The sequence below is a fragment of the Lutra lutra genome, chromosome 12, assembly GCF_902655055.1.
Source record: "Lutra lutra chromosome 12, mLutLut1.2, whole genome shotgun sequence".
Classification (NCBI taxonomy): Eukaryota; Metazoa; Chordata; class Mammalia; order Carnivora; family Mustelidae; genus Lutra; species Lutra lutra.
The window spans coordinates 27,393,722-27,412,764 of record NC_062289.1 but is presented as its reverse complement, the minus strand read 5'-3'; the positions used below and the strand labels follow the sequence as shown (position 1 = coordinate 27,412,764).

General features: G+C 39.3%; 1 protein-coding gene across 7 annotated transcripts in view; it reads right to left on the bottom strand.

Annotated features, from left to right (window-relative positions):
* Nucleotides 1-9,470: 9,470 nt before the first annotated feature.
* Nucleotides 9,471-19,043, bottom strand: part of PIAS2 (protein inhibitor of activated STAT 2) — a 94,883-nt gene continuing 85,310 nt past the window's right edge. For 2 of the 7 annotated variants that reach the window (XM_047698138.1, XM_047698135.1), the window contains exon 14: nt 13,030-16,872. In XM_047698138.1, the coding sequence (XP_047554094.1) occupies nt 16,690-16,872 (183 nt within the window). In that variant the 3' untranslated portion in view covers nt 13,030-16,689. Of the gene's footprint in view, nt 16,907-19,043 lie in introns of all 7 variants that reach the window. The other 5 variants (XM_047698139.1, XM_047698136.1, XM_047698142.1 and 2 more) reach the window with 5 other exon arrangements.

Genomic DNA, 19,043 nt, shown 5'->3' with positions numbered 1-19,043 from the left:
CAAAACCCAGAGTGTAAAACCTCATCATTCAAGAGGCACTGGGCCCAATAACCAGGGAGATCTTGCCTCAGTGGTGGGAAGAGTTAGCTCTAGAAAGAGCACTGTTCTGGAGGTGTCTAACAAATCATAAAAGCAAGGCCTGAAAGGATCAAATGTTTCCAAGTAACAAAACTGTATCCCATGGCAATGCTCAACTATATTCATAGGAATACAGATATACTCAGCACTTGACAAGGTAAACTGACAATGTCTGGCATATAAACAAAGATTACCAGGCATACAAAGAGGCAGGGAAACATGACCAGTAATGAGAAATAGCAATCAAAACGAAACCACAACACACCCAGGTGTTAGAATTTTCTGATAAGGACAGTAAGGCAGTAATTGTAACTTTATTCTATATGTTTAAAAATCAAATAACAACTTGGAAGAGACTAAAATTAGACCCCATATGAACTTCCATAGATGAAAAATATTCTGAAAGAAATTACCAGATGATCAGTCATGCTGTATTTAAATGTTAATGAAGTCATATACGCCTCTCAGATACATAAGGACAAATACCGTTTCTCAAAACTTTTCTTTTTCTTTCTTTTTAAAAAGATTTTATTTATTTGACAGAAGGAGAGAGTGAGCACAAGCAGGAGGAGCGCAGGCAGAGGGAGAGAGACAAGCAGCCTCCCACGGAGCAAGGAGCACAATGTGGGCCTTGATCCCAGGACCCTGGAATCATGATCTGAGCCAAAGGCAGACACTTAACCAGCTGAGCCACTCAGACGCCCCTCTCAAAACTTTTCTTTAAAAAAATATGTGTAGGGGGCGCTTGGGTGGCACAGTCGGTTGAGCACCTGATTCTTGATCTCAGCTCAGGTTTTGATCTCAGGGTCATGAGTTCAACCCCCTCAATGGGCATGGAACCATGCTGGGCATGGTACACATTTAAAAAAGTAAAAAATATGTGTATATACAAATCACTTATAATAAGACATAATGTGAAATATATTTTTTACTGTGGTCACAAGTGAAAGTTTAGAATCACTAATGGAGGGCCTTGTAGGTCATGGTAATAACATTTGTATTTTATCTTGAGTGAGCTGGGAAAACACTGAAGGGTTGTAAGCAGAGCAGTTATATGAGTCAATCTTGTGTTTTAAGAAGACAAATTCGTTGCTATGAGAAACTGCCGTAGGGAGGCTAGGATGAAAGCAACAAGACATGTTGCCTACAATTACAGTAGTCCAGGTAAAGAGAAAGATATATATGCAGCCTGACCATCCCTGCTCCTCACCATGCAGCCAGACCGTGTAATTACCTGCTGAGACAGGACTTTTTTCTCAAGAATTAAAAACCTAAGCTTCTGTATTCCCAGCACACAGCTGCTATGAATGAGAGACAGCCCATCAGCTCTGAAAATATGCAGTCTCTCCAAGTCATTATGTAAATCACTGAGAAACCAGTATTGATTCACGTTCCACACATTTTAGATCAAAGTTCTCTTTTATCTTTTAGAGTGAGTAGTATGTGCACACAGTCCAACCTGTAGCACAAAGTTATTATAAGGGTCAGATGAAATAACGATATAGGACGTACAACTCTACATTATTAAGTTGGAATACTATTACTACCATGTCTTCCTTCATTACAATAAAATGCCTTTAAGGACCTAACCCTATTGCTAGAGCTTTCCTTCTTTAACTGAAGACATGAGTGGGGATGCTTTGAGTCAAGTGACCATTTGATGGCATGAAAGAAAAGGGCTGACTCAGAGGTTAGGGGGTGGGAGAGAAAATGCTGTGGGCTCTCACATCCTGGACAAGAAGAGGTACAACCCGTGAGGAAAAAAAAAGTTTAGAACAGCTGGGAAACTGGCATGACCAAGGGAAATGCTGCCAAATTTGGCTTAGCCACAGCTCTACCAGGGAGGGAAAGTGTTACTTCCTTTACCTCTCAACTTCTTCACTTAATGTTGTAGACATGCCCAAGAAATAGAGCTATAAATAGTGTTTGGGAGGAAAACTGGCATTAAATATTATTATTGAAAATAAAACCCGATGCTTCTGCTTGAAGCCAAGATGGAAGAACAGAAGTCAGATTTAGCCCTCCACCTGAAACAATGAAAAAAAAAAAAATAGTTCTCCAAGACACTGGATGTAGGGCAACGAAGGAAAGCAATCCAAGAGAGATGGGAAACAAGCCAGATGAGCCCTATGGTTCAGGCCACAGGGCAAGGAGTGGGAGGAATGCAGGAGGAAGCCAAGAGTCTCCTTCAAATTTGAAGAGTCCAGTCCAGCATGAAAGGAGCTTGGAAGTTGTCCCTCCCACCATAGCAACAGGAAGAAAGCTCAAACTGAAAACCAACAACCCTTCTAGATCCAGCAGACAACTATTATCTCCCCAAATTGGGAGAGATGGGCAGGCAGACACAGAGAGAATCACAAGCAACCACAGTAGAAGCCCAAGAGCAGAATCCATCACAGGAACCAAAAGGGAGCCCCTGTCACCCGGTATATCATGTCTGACTTTCAACAAAAAAAATTATGAGGCATACTAAACAAACCAAAAACACAGTGTGAAGTGATGGAGCAAGGCCCAGAAACAGACCTGCATATGGCAAGGATACCGAAATTACCAGGTTGGGACTTAAAACAACTTATGATTAATAATGTCCAATGACACCATGTAAGAAGGGATAGATAGCACAGGAAGATAAAAAAAAAAAAAACACCTCTAAAAATGAATCAAAAATAAATGTTAGAAATAAAAAATTGCTGTCACAAAATAATGCCTTTGATGGGCTCATCAGTGCATGGGACATGGCTGAATACAGAGTCAGTGAGCTTGAAGAAATGTTAATAAAAACCTCCAAAATGGAAATGGAAAGGGAAAAAAAAGGAATGAAATAAAAGAAAGAGAGAGAGAGAAAACAGGAAATCCAAAATCTGTGGGGCAGTTATAAGGGTATAACATACACTTGGTAGGAATACCAGAGGGTAAAGAAAAAGAGAAAGGAACCAAAGAAATATTTGAAACAATAATCATAGAGAATTTCCCAAAATTAATGAGACACCAAATCACAGATTCAGGAAGCTCTGAGAACATAGAAACCACACCAAGCATATCATATTCAAACTGCAGAAAATCAAAGAGACAGAAAATCTCACAAGAAGCCAAAGGAAGAAAACATCTTACCTATATAGAGGAGCCATCATAAGAATTACATTGGACTTCTCTTCAGAAACCACGTAAGCAAAAAGAGACTAGAGTGAAATATTTAAAGTGATGGGGGAAAAAGACCTGCCAACCTAACATTATGTCACTAGCCAAAATAACCTTCAAAAGTGAAGGCAAAATACTCTCTCAGATAAACAAAAATAAAGGGAATTTGTTAGCCGCAGACTTGTCTAGCAAGAAATGTTAAAAGAGATTCTTCTGGAAAGAAGGAAAATGATACAGGTCAGGAACTTGGATCTGCTTAAAGGAAGAGTTTTAGAGGAGGCCTACATGAAGGTAAAATAAAATCTTTTAGTTTTCTTACTCTTATTTGAAGAGTTTGTTCAAAATAATAAAAGCAATAAAATATTCAGTGATTATAGCTACAGATAAGTTCACTGAAGGACAGTAGTACCATAAGAGGCAGAGGGAGGTACTGGGAACACTCAGTATAAGACACTTCTATTACCTGTGCAGCAGGACAGTATTACTTGACAGATGACAGGGATTAGTTGCAAATGTAAATTGCAAAGTCAAGGGCAACCACTAAGAAAAAAAAAAAAAAGTTTTTTAAAAAAGGTAGAAAACTGGGGTGCCTGGGTAGCTCAGTGGGTTAAGCCTCTGCCTTTGGCGCAGGTCGTGGTCTCAGGGTCCTGGGGTAGAGCCCCGCATCGGGCTCTCTGCTCAGTGGGGAGCCTGCTTCCCCCTCTCTCTGCCTGCCTCTCTGCCTACTTGTGATCTCTGATAAATAAATAAATAAAAATCTTAAAAAATATTTAAAAAGGTAGAACTGACATACTGCAAAGAAAAAATGAAACATAAAATGCAGAAAAAGAGGGAAAAAACCCCATATAAGATGGCAACAAAGCAAAAAAAAAAAAAAAGGCACATATTGACCCACCTATATAAAAAATCACTTCGCGTGTCAATGGTGCAAATGCACCAATTAAAAGACAGACTACCAGAGTGAATCAAAAACAACAAAAACAAAACAAGGCCAAACTATGTTGTCCACCAGAAACCCACTTTAAACATATAGACACAGATAATAAAAAGTAAAGGAAGGGAGAAAGATGTACCATGTTAACACTAATCAAAAAAAGCTAGAATAGCCAGCTCTATCCATTTCAGGCAAAGCACACTTCAGGAGGAAAGCTACTGGGGACAATGCGGTCATATCTTCAAGAAGACAGAGCAGTCCTTAATGTGTCTGCACCTAATAGTAATTCAAAATAGTTGAGTTAAACCAGACAGAACTCAAGGAGAGATGGATACATCCACTACACAGTTGGAAATTTTCACACCTACCAGTAGCAGGCAGATCCAGCAGGCACAAAATCAGGACGCGAGGACCTGCACAGCGCCATCCACCAGATCTAAGGGGCATCTGTGAAACACCTCATCTGACAACAGTCTTCAAGCCCACACAGACACTCATCAAGAGCGACCACATTCTGGGTAGAACATATCCTAGCAAGTTCAAAAGAACAGAAAACATATAATATGCTCTCAGACCACAAGAGAATTAAATTCGGAAGCAATAAGAGTGGACGCAGGACCCCCCCCCCAACAAAATCTTGGAGATTAGATTGCATACTTCTAAATAACGTGCAAGCCAAAAATGTTCTAAGAGAAATTTTAAAACATTGTTAACTAAATGAAAATGAAAATGCCACTTATCAAAATTTATGGGATATAGCCAGTTGCACTCCGGAGGAAAATTTATACCACTGAATGTATATATTAGAAAAGAAGAAATATCTAAAATCAACCATCTAAGCTTCCACTTTAGAAAACTAGAAAAAGAGGACCAAATTAAATCCAAAGTGAGTAGAAGAAATAATAAAAATTAAAGAAGAAATCAATGCAATTGAAAATAGGAAATCAGTGGAGAAAAACCAATGAACACAGCCTCCTTTCCCCCACCCCAAAGTAGTTAAATTGATAAACCTTAGGTCAGGCTAATTAAGATAAAAGGAGAGAAGATACAAATAACTCATAACAGAAACAAAAGAAAGACATTTCTGATACCATGGACATTAAAGGATAATAAAGGAGCACTCTGCACAATTCCATGCCCACAAATCCAATAACCTAGATGAAAGGAGCCAATTCCTTGAAATACATAAACTACCAAAATTCACACAAGGAGAAATAAGTGATCTGGATAAGCCTGTATCTACCAAAGAAACGAAGTTGGTCATTATTTAGCTTCCAAAACAGAAAGCACCACAATGTTTGAATTCTACCAAACACTTAAGTATGAAATGATACAATTTCTCAGAAGCAGAGGGAGTACTTCTTAACTAATTCAATGAGGCCAGCATCACCCTAATGCCAAAACCAGACATTACAAGAAAACTACAGACCAGTATCTCTCATGAACACAACTGCAAAAATCTCCATGAAATATTAGCAAATCATATGTATAAGAAGAATTATACATGACTGAGTGCAATTTATTGAGGTATGCAAGGCTGTCTCAACATTCAAAAATTAACATAATCCATCACATCATGAAAAGAAAAGCACATGATCGCATCCATAGATGCAGACAAAGCATTTCACTAAATCCAAGACCCATTCATGATAAAAATGCTCAGCAAACTAGGAAGAGAGAACTTCCTGAACTTGATAAAGAACATTGACTAAAAACATACAGTTAACATCATACTTAGTGAAGAGAAATTCAATCTTTCCACTAAGATCAGGAACAAGGCAAGGATGTCACCTCTTACACTCCGATTTGTATCATACTGGAAGTCCTAGGTAATGCAGTAAGACAGAGCTGTATAGATTAGGAAGGAAGAAATACAAATGTCTTTGTTTGCAGGTGACATGATCGTGTAGAAAATCCAAAATAATGGACAAGAAACCTCCTGGAACTAATAAGTGATTAAGGAAGGTTGCCGGATGAGGATGAAGTCAACTGCTTTCTTATATAGCAATAATGAATAATTGGAATTTGAAATAAAAATACAGTACCATAACACCAAAGGAAAACAAATAAATATTTAGATATAAACTTAACAAATTATGTATAAAATCTATTTAAGGAAAAAACTGCAAAACCCTGAAGAAAGAAATCAAAGAAGATAAATAAATGTATAGGTATTTCATGTATATGGGTATGAATACTTAATATTGTTAAGATGTCAAGATGTTTTCTTCAACATAATCTATTCATATAATGATTCATATAAATCCCAATAAGTTATTTTGTAGATATTGACAAACTGATTCTAAAGCTTATAGACAGAGGCAGTAGACCCAGAACAACCAACACAACATTGAAGAACAAAGACAGACACTACCCAACTTCAAGACCTAATATAAATCTACAATACCCAAGACAGTGTGGTATTGGCAAAAGAATAGGCAAATAGACCAACAGAAGAGAATAAGGAGCCTAGATGCAGACCCACGCAAATACAGTCAACTGATCTCTGGCGAAGGAGTAAAGGCAATTCAATGGAGAAAGGGTAATCTTTCAATAAATGGTACTTGAATAGACATCCACATGGAAAAAAAACATCCAGGCAGAAGCCTTATACCCTTCACAAAAGTTAACTCAAAATGAATCACAGACCTAAATGTGAAATGCAAGGTGTAAAACTCGTAGAAGGTAACATAGGGGAAAATCTAGGTGATGCTGGGCTGGGCAATGACTTTTATATACAACACAAAAATGACAATCCATGAAAGAAAAAAAAACTGCTACACTGGACTTCATTAAAATGAAAATTTAAATTTTAGAATTAAAAACTTCTGCTCTGCAAAAGACACTGTAAAGAGAAGAGATTATAAGACTCAGACTTAGAAAGACATTTGCAAAACATATATTTGATAAAGGACTGGTTTCTAAAACAAAAAACTCTTAAAATTCAATAATAAGAAAATGAACCACCCAACTAAAAAATGGGCAAAAGATCTGAATGGACATCTCACCAGAGAAGATGCACAGATGGCAAATAAGCATATGAAACGATAACATCACACATCACTAGGGAATTGGGAATTAAAACAATGAGATCCTGCTATATAGCTATTAAAATGGCTAAAATTCAAAACACTGACAATGCCAAACACTGACAAAGACGTAGAAAACATGGGAACTCAAATTTGCTGCTCTAAGTGGAATCATATGGCATTTGTCTTTCTGACTTATTTCACTTTGTGTAATACCTGCTAGGTCCATCCATGTAGTTACAAATGGCAAGATACCACCATGTTATGGCTGCACGGAATTCCATTGTGTGTATACACCTTTATCCGTCCGTCTATTGAATGTATTCAATCTGAGGTCACTTAGGTTGCTTCTGTATCTTGGCTATTGCAAATAATGCTACAATGAAGATAGGGGTGCATATATCTTTTTTGTGAATTTGTGTTTTCATTTTCTTCAGGTAAATACCCAGAAATGGAACTGCTGGATCCTTTGATCTCTTTTTTAATTTTCTGAGGAAACTCTAAACTGTTTTCCATAGTGACTGCAATATACATTTCCATGGTGCACAAAAGCTCCCTTTTATCCACAGCCTCACTAACACTTGTCATTTCTATCTCTGTTGACTTTGTACCTCCATTCTCATCTCCTTCCCACTTCTGGAACTGGCCATTCCACTTGGTTCTCAAAAACATAAAAGCAAAACCATCATATGAAAGCATTATACTCTCTGCTACCTAACGGACCCAATGGTGTCCATATCCATTTCTCATCTGCCTGATATGGAGCCCAACTTCCCCCTCTTGCTCAGGGACCTGAAGTACCAACGATCGTGGCCAACCCCCACTGTACTAACCACATTCACTTCTCCTCTCCTACAGTCTGCATCTCACTATCTTATTATTGAAACATGAGACTCAAGTTTTTTTCCATCTTAAAAAAAGAAATTCCCTCCACTATACACATTTTTTTTTTAAAGATTTTATTTATTTATTTGACAGAGAGAGATCACAAGTAGGCAGAGAGGCAGGCAGAGAGAGAGGAAGGGAAGCAGGCTTCCTGCTGAGCAGAGAGCCCGATGTGGGACTCGATCCCAGGACCCTGGGATCATGACCTGAGCCAAAGGCAGTGGCTTAACCCACTGAGCCACCCAGGCGCCCCCACTATACACATTTCTACTGCGACAACCTCAGCCTTTGTCAGAGCCAGCTGAGTTGTCTGTATTTGCACACTTCATTTCTGTACTTTGCCGTCCTCGTCCCACTGCAACCTAGATTTACCCTCATAGTTCCATTGAACTTGCTCTTGGTGCAATCACTAAATATGGCCAGGTTGAGAAAACCAAAGGAAGATACAGATTATCTGTATCTTATTCCAGGATGCATATTCACTCCTCCCCCACATTTTAATGAGCTTCACCTTACAATCAATGCAGCTGAAAACAATGGGTCATAGTTTAGGCTTTTTTTCATTTACACAAAGCTGTTGTAATCAGTCAGGTATAGATTCAATCAAATTCAGTGTTTCTAAAGTTGGTTCTTCTACTGGATGCTTTTTACAGTATAGAAGCTTTTATAAACTCCACTGACACTTTCTTCTTCTTGGAGTGCTCTATTGTTTTGGACTCTGCTATCACTCCTGATTTCCTACCTCGGGTGCTCCTTTTCAGTCTCTTTGCTGTGCTCCTTCTCTAGCTCTTTTCTCACTCATTGACTTCTCAGGTTGAGGTCCTGCATTTTCATGGTTTTGATACTGCCCGTATGTGATAGGATAAGCCTGTTGCTCATCTAACGGCATGTGGGCATGTCTTCCAGAGACTTCGGATTATCTCATTCTTATTCCAGTTCCGAAGTACAGACTCCAGTGATTTGGGTCAAGATGCTATTAGCCTTGGGAGACGGGTTGATAAATTAGAATTACATCTACAGTTGTATTGTGTGACTCAGTGTGGCGTACCTGACCCAAGATGAGTGGTCTTATGAATATAGATCACACAAATTTCCCAGTCATATATGCACACAGGAGGCTGGGTCTGCAAGGGGGTCATTTAGGCTTTCAGGTTTAAATATAGTACCTACTTACACATTATTATCCTCAGTGCACCCTGCCCTAAAATTCCCTATTCCCAGGGCTTGTCCCTGTAAGATTCTTGAGTCTAGGTCAGTGCACTCACTTCCTCCCAAACCCCAAGCATGTGTCACTTCTACCATCTGCCCCAAACATGTTTTCCTCTCTTGGTGAACGCCTGCTGCTCAGCTGGTAAATTATTTCCCTTGTCAGCACAAGTCAAATACAAACGGTTACCCACCACTTCTTCATTTACAAATATTTATTGAGCACCTAATATGCACCACACACCTTGTTAGGCTCTGGGATGCATGTGAAGTGAGATCACCCCTACCCTCATGGAGCTCACAATCTAGTAAGGGAAACAAACAATACACAGTGAACCAACATGAATAAACAAAGGTTGTGACAAGTGCCATAGAGAAATATAAACAGTGGTATGATAAAGGACAGTTAGGAAACAACTACTTTTTAGACAGAATGATCGCGGGCGGCCCGAGGTGGTTAAAGGAGGGATTTGAAGCCTGCCTCCCCACTTACACGCTGCAGGACCCCAGGAAAGTCACGCACCTTCTCATGATCTGTTTCTACATTTACGAAATGGAGACAGACAGACTCCAGCAAGGCTGCCATCAACTGCTAATGATCGTGAGAACTGCTCAGAGCCTTCTCACTGCTAAGGCCCTGCCGGATTTCTTGCACAAACGTGCAGCTATCCTGACCATCTTCAGTTCTCTTGGCGAATGATCAACTGCCATGGTCCTACTCATTGGGAAACTTCTCTGGGATCAGTCACTTGCCTTAGCTATGGGCTACCGTAGCATCCTCTACTTTCCCTTTTACCGCTGCACTGTAATCTCCCTATTTCGCTCATCTTCATTCTAGTGAATCACAACTTGGGTGAAGGTAGGGATTTACCTGCCTTGTGTTCTGAGTGCCTGACACAATGTCTGGCATGTAACACAGGACCTCATATTTGATGGCTGATACTTCTGTAAGCCAAAAGCAGCAGCAGAGAGGTGAAAGACATTCAGAAAAGAGGGGGCTGATGGAGGAAGGTCCTGAAGAAGACAGGAGACAAGAGTCAGAAGTCCATGGGGCTGAACTGGCCTTTGGGCCCACCTCATCCTCTGAGACTGGGATGAAGGAGAATGAAGATGGGCACACGTGGAGAGAAATCATACTGGCAAACTGCATCTTGAGTGCATTAGGAAGCAAGGTCATCTGCGGAGACAGATGTGGTCTGAAAAGAAGCAATGTTTGTAATAATCGACAAGAACGGGCAAAAGCAGCATGTGATGCTAAATCAAAGGATGGATGCGTGACCCTGAAGAAAGGATGTGGGGATACTTTCAAGCCTGTAATAATGGAGGAGCAGTGTAAGGTGGACAGGAAGTACAGAGAAAATACAAGGGGTGAAATATTGGTTGGGTGTTTCGGTGCAAAAAAGTATCAGAAGTAACCAAAAATCTCACAAGCTAGGCTGCTGGATGGATCACCCGTCAAAACATTGAAGACTACAAAGTTAGAGATGGCAAGAAACACTGTGAGAAAGGAAATGAAGCCTCAGCAAATTCAAGCACATGGTTAGGTTACTTGACAAGAGTATAAATGGCTAATGGAACCTCACACGGGCTGCAAATGGGGCAGATTTTCATCAGAGACCAGGGGAGGAATTACTTAGAAATTACAATAGAGGAAGGGCAGCAACCACACACCTCTTAAGGTATGTGGAATGTGAACACGGCCCACACTGGTGAGAGGTGCAAGGTATGGCCAGGACTTGACGTGACAAGGCAGTGAAGAGAAAAATCCAGAGAAAAGGTGGGGACGCAGCTAGCGTGGTTTAGCAGGGAGAGTGTGGTTGGGCAACTGGAAGGGACTAGAAGATCTATAGAATGGAGACTAGTGAGAGTGAAAACGGGCAATGAAGGCAGGCCACACATCTTCAAAAGACTGCAGAAAAACAAACCTGAGTTTCAAAGGCCTTTCCCTTTTGAAATCTCATGCTTAACATCGAACTCCTCATTGCTTCCCCTAAATGACTAATGCCCTTTTTAAGTGCATCCTCTCTCTTGTAAAAAGACCCATTATCCTGGTTACCCAGGCTTGAGAAATGGGACTCAGCCCTCACACCTCTATCTATCTATTCACGCCACCGAATCTGGAGTCTTCGTTTGAAATGCCTCCAGGGTCCACTCCTTCCTTATTTCTGTGGCCATCCCCTAAAATCAATTCTTAGAATCTTAGGTCTAGATTCCCAGATAGCCTGATTAACGTCACTTTGATTTAGTCAGAGGGCTTTTGAGATAGGTATGTTTCAGACTCCCAAGTCCACTGAGAAACTTACTTAAATTTGTTCCCTCATCTGTAAAACAAGGACCATACCACTTTCCTTTGTAGGGCAAACATAAGGAATGAGACATTTTTGTAAGATTCTTAGCACAATACCTGGTAGTAGGTGAGAATCTTTGATTTTTGAAAAGCTGATTGGGAGCCCTTTGAAGCCTGGGACCAGATCTTTTATTCCACTGTATCCTACACACATTTCTAAGACATACTGAGTATGTGAATAGTTCGATGAAGGCCAAAATAAGAGCCATATTCTATTTTATAACACAACCCTCTTCTTCACTTAAGAGTTAGGCTTTGAGAACACAGAATGAAAAAGCTTTAAAAGCCATTCTGGAAATAAAAAGCAGTCTGGGAAATTATGTGGTATGTCAGTCAAGAAAGTAATACGCCTTGAACATTTGTCATGGCAATCTGTTTTGGGGGGGGGGGTTGTTTTTGCCCCAGAGCTGCCCTTAGGACTCCACGAAACACGAAAGAATACAGAGTGGAACGAGCAAAGCGTGGCCCTGCTTTTGTTGATCAGCCTTACCACTCTTCCAGTTTGGGTTGGACTGCCTTTGGCTCAGGAGATCCCACTGGCTTTGGGGAGCTCAGAAAGCCCAAAATGGAGCCTATAAAAAAAAGAAAGCTGGCTACTAAGGGCTGGCCCTAGGTACAAGTAGTTTTTAAAAAAAAAAATAAGTGTGAGGCTTTAACTAAAAATAGAAAACATGGTCTGACAATGGGCTATTTCACAGGGCAAGTAAAACTATGTGAAAAATTATCTGGATATCCTTAGACAGGTGTATCTGCCACACGTCGAACAGATGTAGTTGAAACTAAGACACCCCAGGAAAATCTCTGCCAGTTACTTCCTTATCAGCCCAGCTCACCAGGGTCAGAAAGGTAGAGTCGTACTTAGTATAAATGCCAGCAAAGAGGTGAATGGTGCATATTCTTGGAAAATATGGCTAAAGAGTTTTTCTTATATCATATGGAGTACAGATCGGTAATATCATGTGGAAAAGTGAGTCAAGAACCACAAAAGGGTTTGTTTCCCTGACCCAGAAATTCCATCTCTAGTAATTCATCCTAAGGAAATAACTTACACACAAAGACATTCGCTGTAACTTTATGAGATGCAATCTAAAATGTCCAATGGGGAAAGGGGATGCGCATCAGGGCATATCCAGATAATGGAGTATCATGCAATGAATAAAAGTTGACAGTTTTTAATGACATGTAGACCGAGGGGAAAAAAACAAGACAAATTATATTGAGGATGAATAAAGCTATGTCAAAATACGCACAAGTAGCAGAGAGACGGCAGGAAATATGCAAAAATATCAAAGTGCTTATTTTTCTTTATACTTTTCTGCATTGTCTAATTTTTCCACAATGAGCATATATGACTGACATAAACAGAAAAAAACAAAAACATGATTGAATCAGGCAAGCATTAAAGAAGAATGGGCACTTTCATATAGCTTTATTTGTTTCTGCTAGGAGTTGGGAGTGTGGCTCCTAATTACAAAAAAAAGGGGGGGCTTACAAACCAGTCATTCATTTGACAGGAGCATCAGACTCTTAAAAAAAGCAGAGAAAGTCTTAAATTTTTTTCCACAAGTCTCACCATATTCATGTAGAACTGCAACAGAAAAAAAAGGTGAATTGGACTGAATCGTCCATCACTGACCTCACTGACAATATGCTCCCACAGCACATGGACCCAGGGCCACAGAACACATCACACCCAAGTTTAAATGAAAAGAATTAGGAAAACAAGTGTTTACTTAGAAAAAAAAAGGGGGGGGGGTAAATAGTTAACGCTTTTGTACCAACTGGGAGTTAAAGAGAAATAAAAAAGCATACCCGAGAATTAAACTAATGTTTAATCTTTTTGTAAAAATCAAATTTACTTAAAAAGACAAAATGTGACTAATGAATACTTTATTAGCAAAAGGAAAACAAGCTTGGTTACTAAATGACTAGTATCCAGAACTGGCCTGAAGGCAGAATGCCTGAAAGGTTTAATGTCAAGAAGTCTTTGTTGAATACCATTTCACCTAAAATCCAAATTTACTCCTCCTTCAAACTCGTTTAAGATTCTACCCTAGGGAAACTTACTTTATGTCAAGAGGCATGGCTCAACTTACTTAGACTTACAACCCTCCCCTAATCATAGTATTTTCATCCTAGCTTTCCTGAAGTACACTGTAAATGCCACATAACCTAAATTTAATGCTATTATTTCATTTGGCCTTATAATTATTCTATGGCAGATACCAAGTATTTTTACCTTCTGGTAAAGGCATTTACCTCCTTCTGGGCGGAAGTGGAAATTAAAAATCCTAAAGTCGCTCACCTAAGGGGTCAGAAAGTGAGTGAATGTCAGCAGAGTTTAGCTGTGAAGCTATTCTCAGCACCAGGTCCGTAGTAGTCAGGAGTCACCAAAGCCAGGAAAGCTCTTAACATTTCTACATGAATAAGAATCAAAGCCACAAGCTGCCTCAGTGTTTTAAGAGGAGACAAGTAGGTGCAGTCTGCAGTTTCCTTCCTTAAGATCTCCACATAATCACTAGCAGGCTGACATCTACGTAACAGCTAAGACAACCTCCTCTGAAACTGCATTACGCTGGGTTACGCAGAAATCTGGGCAAGTAAAATAAACTACTGAACAAGTCAGGGTCTTGGGAGAAGTATTTGGTGACCATGCTTTAAAAAAAAAAAAAAAAAAGATAACGACTCAATGATCATGCTGTTGTAAGGCAAAAGCATAAAGAAAAGTACTCACCCTCAAAGATGCATACATAAAAGCCCCAATTTTAAGATTACAAACTTAAAAGTATATTTTTAAAAATGTTAGTCGCCTGTATAAATTATAATTTTATGTAATTTCAGTATAAAGCACCAAAAATGAACACTAAAACTGTTCACATAAAATCGTAGAAAGGAAACAAAGCACAACTATAAAAAGCACAGAGGTATCGGTTACAAGAACCAAGTAAATAATTTCTATGAATATATTTTCATTTAACCTTATAAAACTTTGTTGATTACACTGGGGAGGGGGAGTCCAAGAATCTAAAGGGTAACAAAATGGTAACAAATATACATCATTTATTTATTAACAAATTATATACCACACAAATCAGAGTTACGTTTTCTATCTGATTACAGAGTTAACAGAGATTGCATCTGTGTGTAGAGCAGCAACATAAAATCTTACGAGGAACAAATTCTCTACGTGGACCAAAGGCCTATAACATGAACTAGAACTCTAATGACTACGAAGGTGAAACTGGCAATGACAGTGCAACTGCTGCAAGAAGATTCTGGTTTGTTTCCATGTTCTCAATAGTAAGCAGCTCTCCAAAAGAAAGAATGCATTAAGTAAAGGGATGATGGAGCCAAAGGAGATGATGTAAAAAATCACATGAAATTAAATCAGTATAAAAGGAGCACAGAGCCATGAAAACTCGAGGCGTTTAAAAACAAAACCACCCAAGCAGTGACAAGTCAGCTTCCTAGAGTTCCACCAACCCTGAAGTAATGCAATGTGTCCCTGGTCTAACTGAACTTGATCTTCTCGGCTGGGCACTTCGGCCTGAGGAATCAGTTAGATTAGTCATTTTTAAAAAGGGTTTTTTATTTTTAAAGTAGATACAGTTAGGGAGAGAAAGATAAACATTAGAAAATTATTAATTCCTTGAGAACTCAAAAATTTAGGGAGCCAAATGAAACAAAGGGAAATATAAAATGTGGATAGAAATGTTTCTCTAAGGGTAAAAGTCAGTCTCCTGGGGGACTGAAAATCAAGACCACTCTGAGTGAGTGGTTTTCAAAGTGGGCTGCAGGCCCATCCTCCCCCAAACCTCCTTATTTTATATTCACACACTTCTAACTTTGTGTGTCCTTTGTGGTTATTTACTTCTTTTAAAAAAAAGGAATAGGAAATCCAATGCAGTCCCCATGCCTCACCGTTGTTTGTGTCTTCTAATTAAGTTTGAAAATCATCACTGGGACTGTACTGGTGAGAAATGTGTGACCAGAGTTCTAAATCATATCCGCTTTGTTAGTGTTATTAAAACATGAAAAGTTTCAACAAAGACTTGTATATTATTCTATAAAATAAATGAGCAAAAGCAGTTCCTAGAAAGAGATTAAACTGTTAATCCCACATCCCCGAAATCTGATCTTCTACTGCCTCAAAGCTCACAATGTTCCTGGTCAGTGTGAGCAAGACTCTAATGAACATTCTAGCCACAGGTTACTCCAAAAGCATTTCATTCAACATTCAATAGCTGCACAGAATTTCTTTCTCGGGAAGGCAAGCCCAATTTTGTAGAAACCTCTAGAATGAGAATGGACAATTACCAAAAATAACACGCATTACATCAGGGCAGAATATGCATAGTGTTCTTCAGCACAATCACTGAAATCAAGCAGCCGATTCCCAGAACTTCCCTTTGCAACTGCTAGCAAACAACATCAAAGTGTAAATGACAACCAGGGAAAAATAAGTAACACAAAGGCCATTTTTCTTTTCTTTGATGTAATCAGGAAGAAAAGGGGAACTGCAGGAAGAAAAGTGGAGCCAAGCTCTGACCACTTAGCAAGACTTCATTATTCGATGAAACAGAACAAATCTCCGTGGAAAGGACTCATTCAGCAAACATGACTTCCTTCCATGTATTTTTCCTTCACATCAGGTTAAACAAAAGTTGCTGTCATTTTAGAATCATTGATTACATCCTTTTTTAGTTAGAAAAAAGTTTACTTGAATATTTACATAATTTTATTGCTGTTTATTACAACAAAAAAAAAACTTTAACCGATGGGTGTAGAATCCATCCAGTAACATAGGAAATTGAAATCCATCTCTGGAGAAGATACAGTTAGAGCCGAAATGTATCTGATGCTCAGAGTACAGCATGGGTAAGAAAAATCCTTGCATGTCATTTGGTTCTTGCTGCAGTCCTCTGTGATCATCTCTCAGAAAGCAGAAGAATCCATTTGACGTTTCAATAAATATCAAAGTAATTGTTACCGAAAAAAATAGCTTCCACGGACCAGAGATCCAAGAAAGAACAGTTTCGATGAATGATTCCTAGAATCGAGTGAGTCCTCCTTTAGTCCAATGAGATGATGTCAGGAATGTTACTTCCACTGCTGGTTATGACCCCTGTCTCACTCCTGCTGCTGGAGGAACTAACATGAGTACTGCTTTCATGGGGGCTGGTGGTGGTGACAGACGTACTGCTTGCTGTTAGGGGTGAGGTGAGACTATCCAAAAACATAGGAGGACAGTACTGCTTGAAACAAACAATGATGCCGATGAGGAAGAGGCTACATTGATTTTAAATAAAGAGACTAGAAATCGTTAGATATGTACAAGTGATACCCATATATTTAAATCCCCATGGGGTTTAGAATTTCTCAAAACTTCATTATCTTTGGATAAAAGGTGGCATGAATTTAGTTATCTATTCTACTGTTTAGTGAGTGTGGCATATTTTTCATTTTCTCAAATCTATGGAGAATTAGTTGAGCAAGTATATAGATACAAGTATAAAAATGTCGACAACAATAAAATTATTTAATAGTAAATACTGGCCCCACAGTTATGACTCATACATAACCTGCGAAAGAATTTGCTCACTAAATGTATTTATACCAGGTTTAAATCACACCAAAAAGGCTAGCAAATACTTATTTCTAATGGTATTAAGAAAAAATGCCAATGCGAAATTCAATAATTCTTTCAAAATTTACTATCAATCAGACTTTTCAAGAATAATGTTAAGATCAAGCAACTCAAGAGTGTGATTTGAAGCCTCTGGACATGCATGAAATGATACCTGTGTAATCAGGATCACAGCGTTCATTCTGAAACAGAGACTACATGCTAGCTAACTACCACTATAGGATGTTCAGAACAAAGAAGTATCCCATATAACCTCAAAATTTTGGAATAAATCTTAAAAGAGATCTAATCTAATCTTCCTTGTGAGACTCGATACCCGCCCTCTGAGAATTCATATTTCAAGTTTCCTTACCATCTTGATCGCTGACCCCCATATTCAAACCCAAGTTTAATACTCTAATATTGCCCAAGAGGAGTAGAGAGACAGGAGCTAACAGTTTATGTCACCACAGAATATTTTCTGTGAGAAAAAACAGCACTGACTTTATTAAGTGAGGTCCAAAATATACACGAGAAGCCCTAAAAGTTGGTCTTTAGATTAACAGTATCAAAGACGATCAGTAAGGATATCGTATCAATATTATCAATTCTGTAAATTTCTCAGCCTATCATTAGACTTAAATCACCAAACAGGAATTTAAAACTGAAGCTGTTTCGACTACATGATCTTCCAAAAGATCTTAAAACAGCAACGACAGTCCCAGGCTTACACTGCCAGTCAGTGGAAGAGCAGCAACTAAAACTCAGGCTGCTTTACCGAAAAAAGTAGTTTAGTGGTTAGGATGGGTCTTGGTTCATCAATAAAATGAAAGTCATGCACAAAGAGATCAAAGGGATATTGGTTAAGGGTGGGGGGGGAGAAGGAATAGTTCTTAAAGAGCTTCTCAGAAGCTCTGAAGAGAGAATTGTAAGGCATTAAACTACTTTAAAATCAGATCAATTCTAGTTTTCCACTAATATTGAGGGAACAACCTGGAAAAAAGGCCAGAAACTTGCATTTTATTTCTACTTCCTCTCAGGCTGTTTTCGACTGCCTGGTAATAAAAAGGTCCTCTCTTGCTTATAAGACGAAGGCTAGACACCGCGTCCTGCTGTCAGTAGGCCCTGCGAATTCTTGTAACACTCGGGCTGCAGCCATTTCACCTCTAACTCTTTCTGTGTAACTGGCACATATCTACACAAAGATAACAGGGCTTAAGGGGGCACCATGGAGGTAAAGAATACTAAGGATTCTCAGGAAAACTGAAGGCACCACCTCACCCTTCTACTGGCCTAACAAGTAAGTTAGCCGGACTGACACTAAGTATGTCAAACAGCACTATGAAATCAAAACCCCCTGGGTTCCAAGATCATTTTTTTTAAAGGATGATTCTCATAAAAATCAGTAATATTATAAGCCTGAAGAATCCATTTCCTAGAAAAACATACAGCTACCTTTGCTACAGAATCTACCGATATAACAAAGTCAACTCAGGGTGAGAAGAGATTCCTCATTCCGCACGTTACCCTGGGCCCAAACACCCAGTGCTGTTTTTGTGATCAGATACAGAGTCCTGACACAGAAGGCCGCTTCGAGACTTAGCAAGCTCTGAGGCCCACAATGTGGTGGTCTGTGGGTCTTCTTCTGGCCCTCCCTACTCTCGGCAAGTCTCTGTTTCCCTCCCCCACTCCCTTCTGTTTCTCCCATGCCTTTCCCTCCTCTGCTCTGCCTCCGCTATAGGCCTGTCAGTCCAGGTGTGCTACAGGTCTTCATGCTGGGACTCTGGGATACTCGAGTTT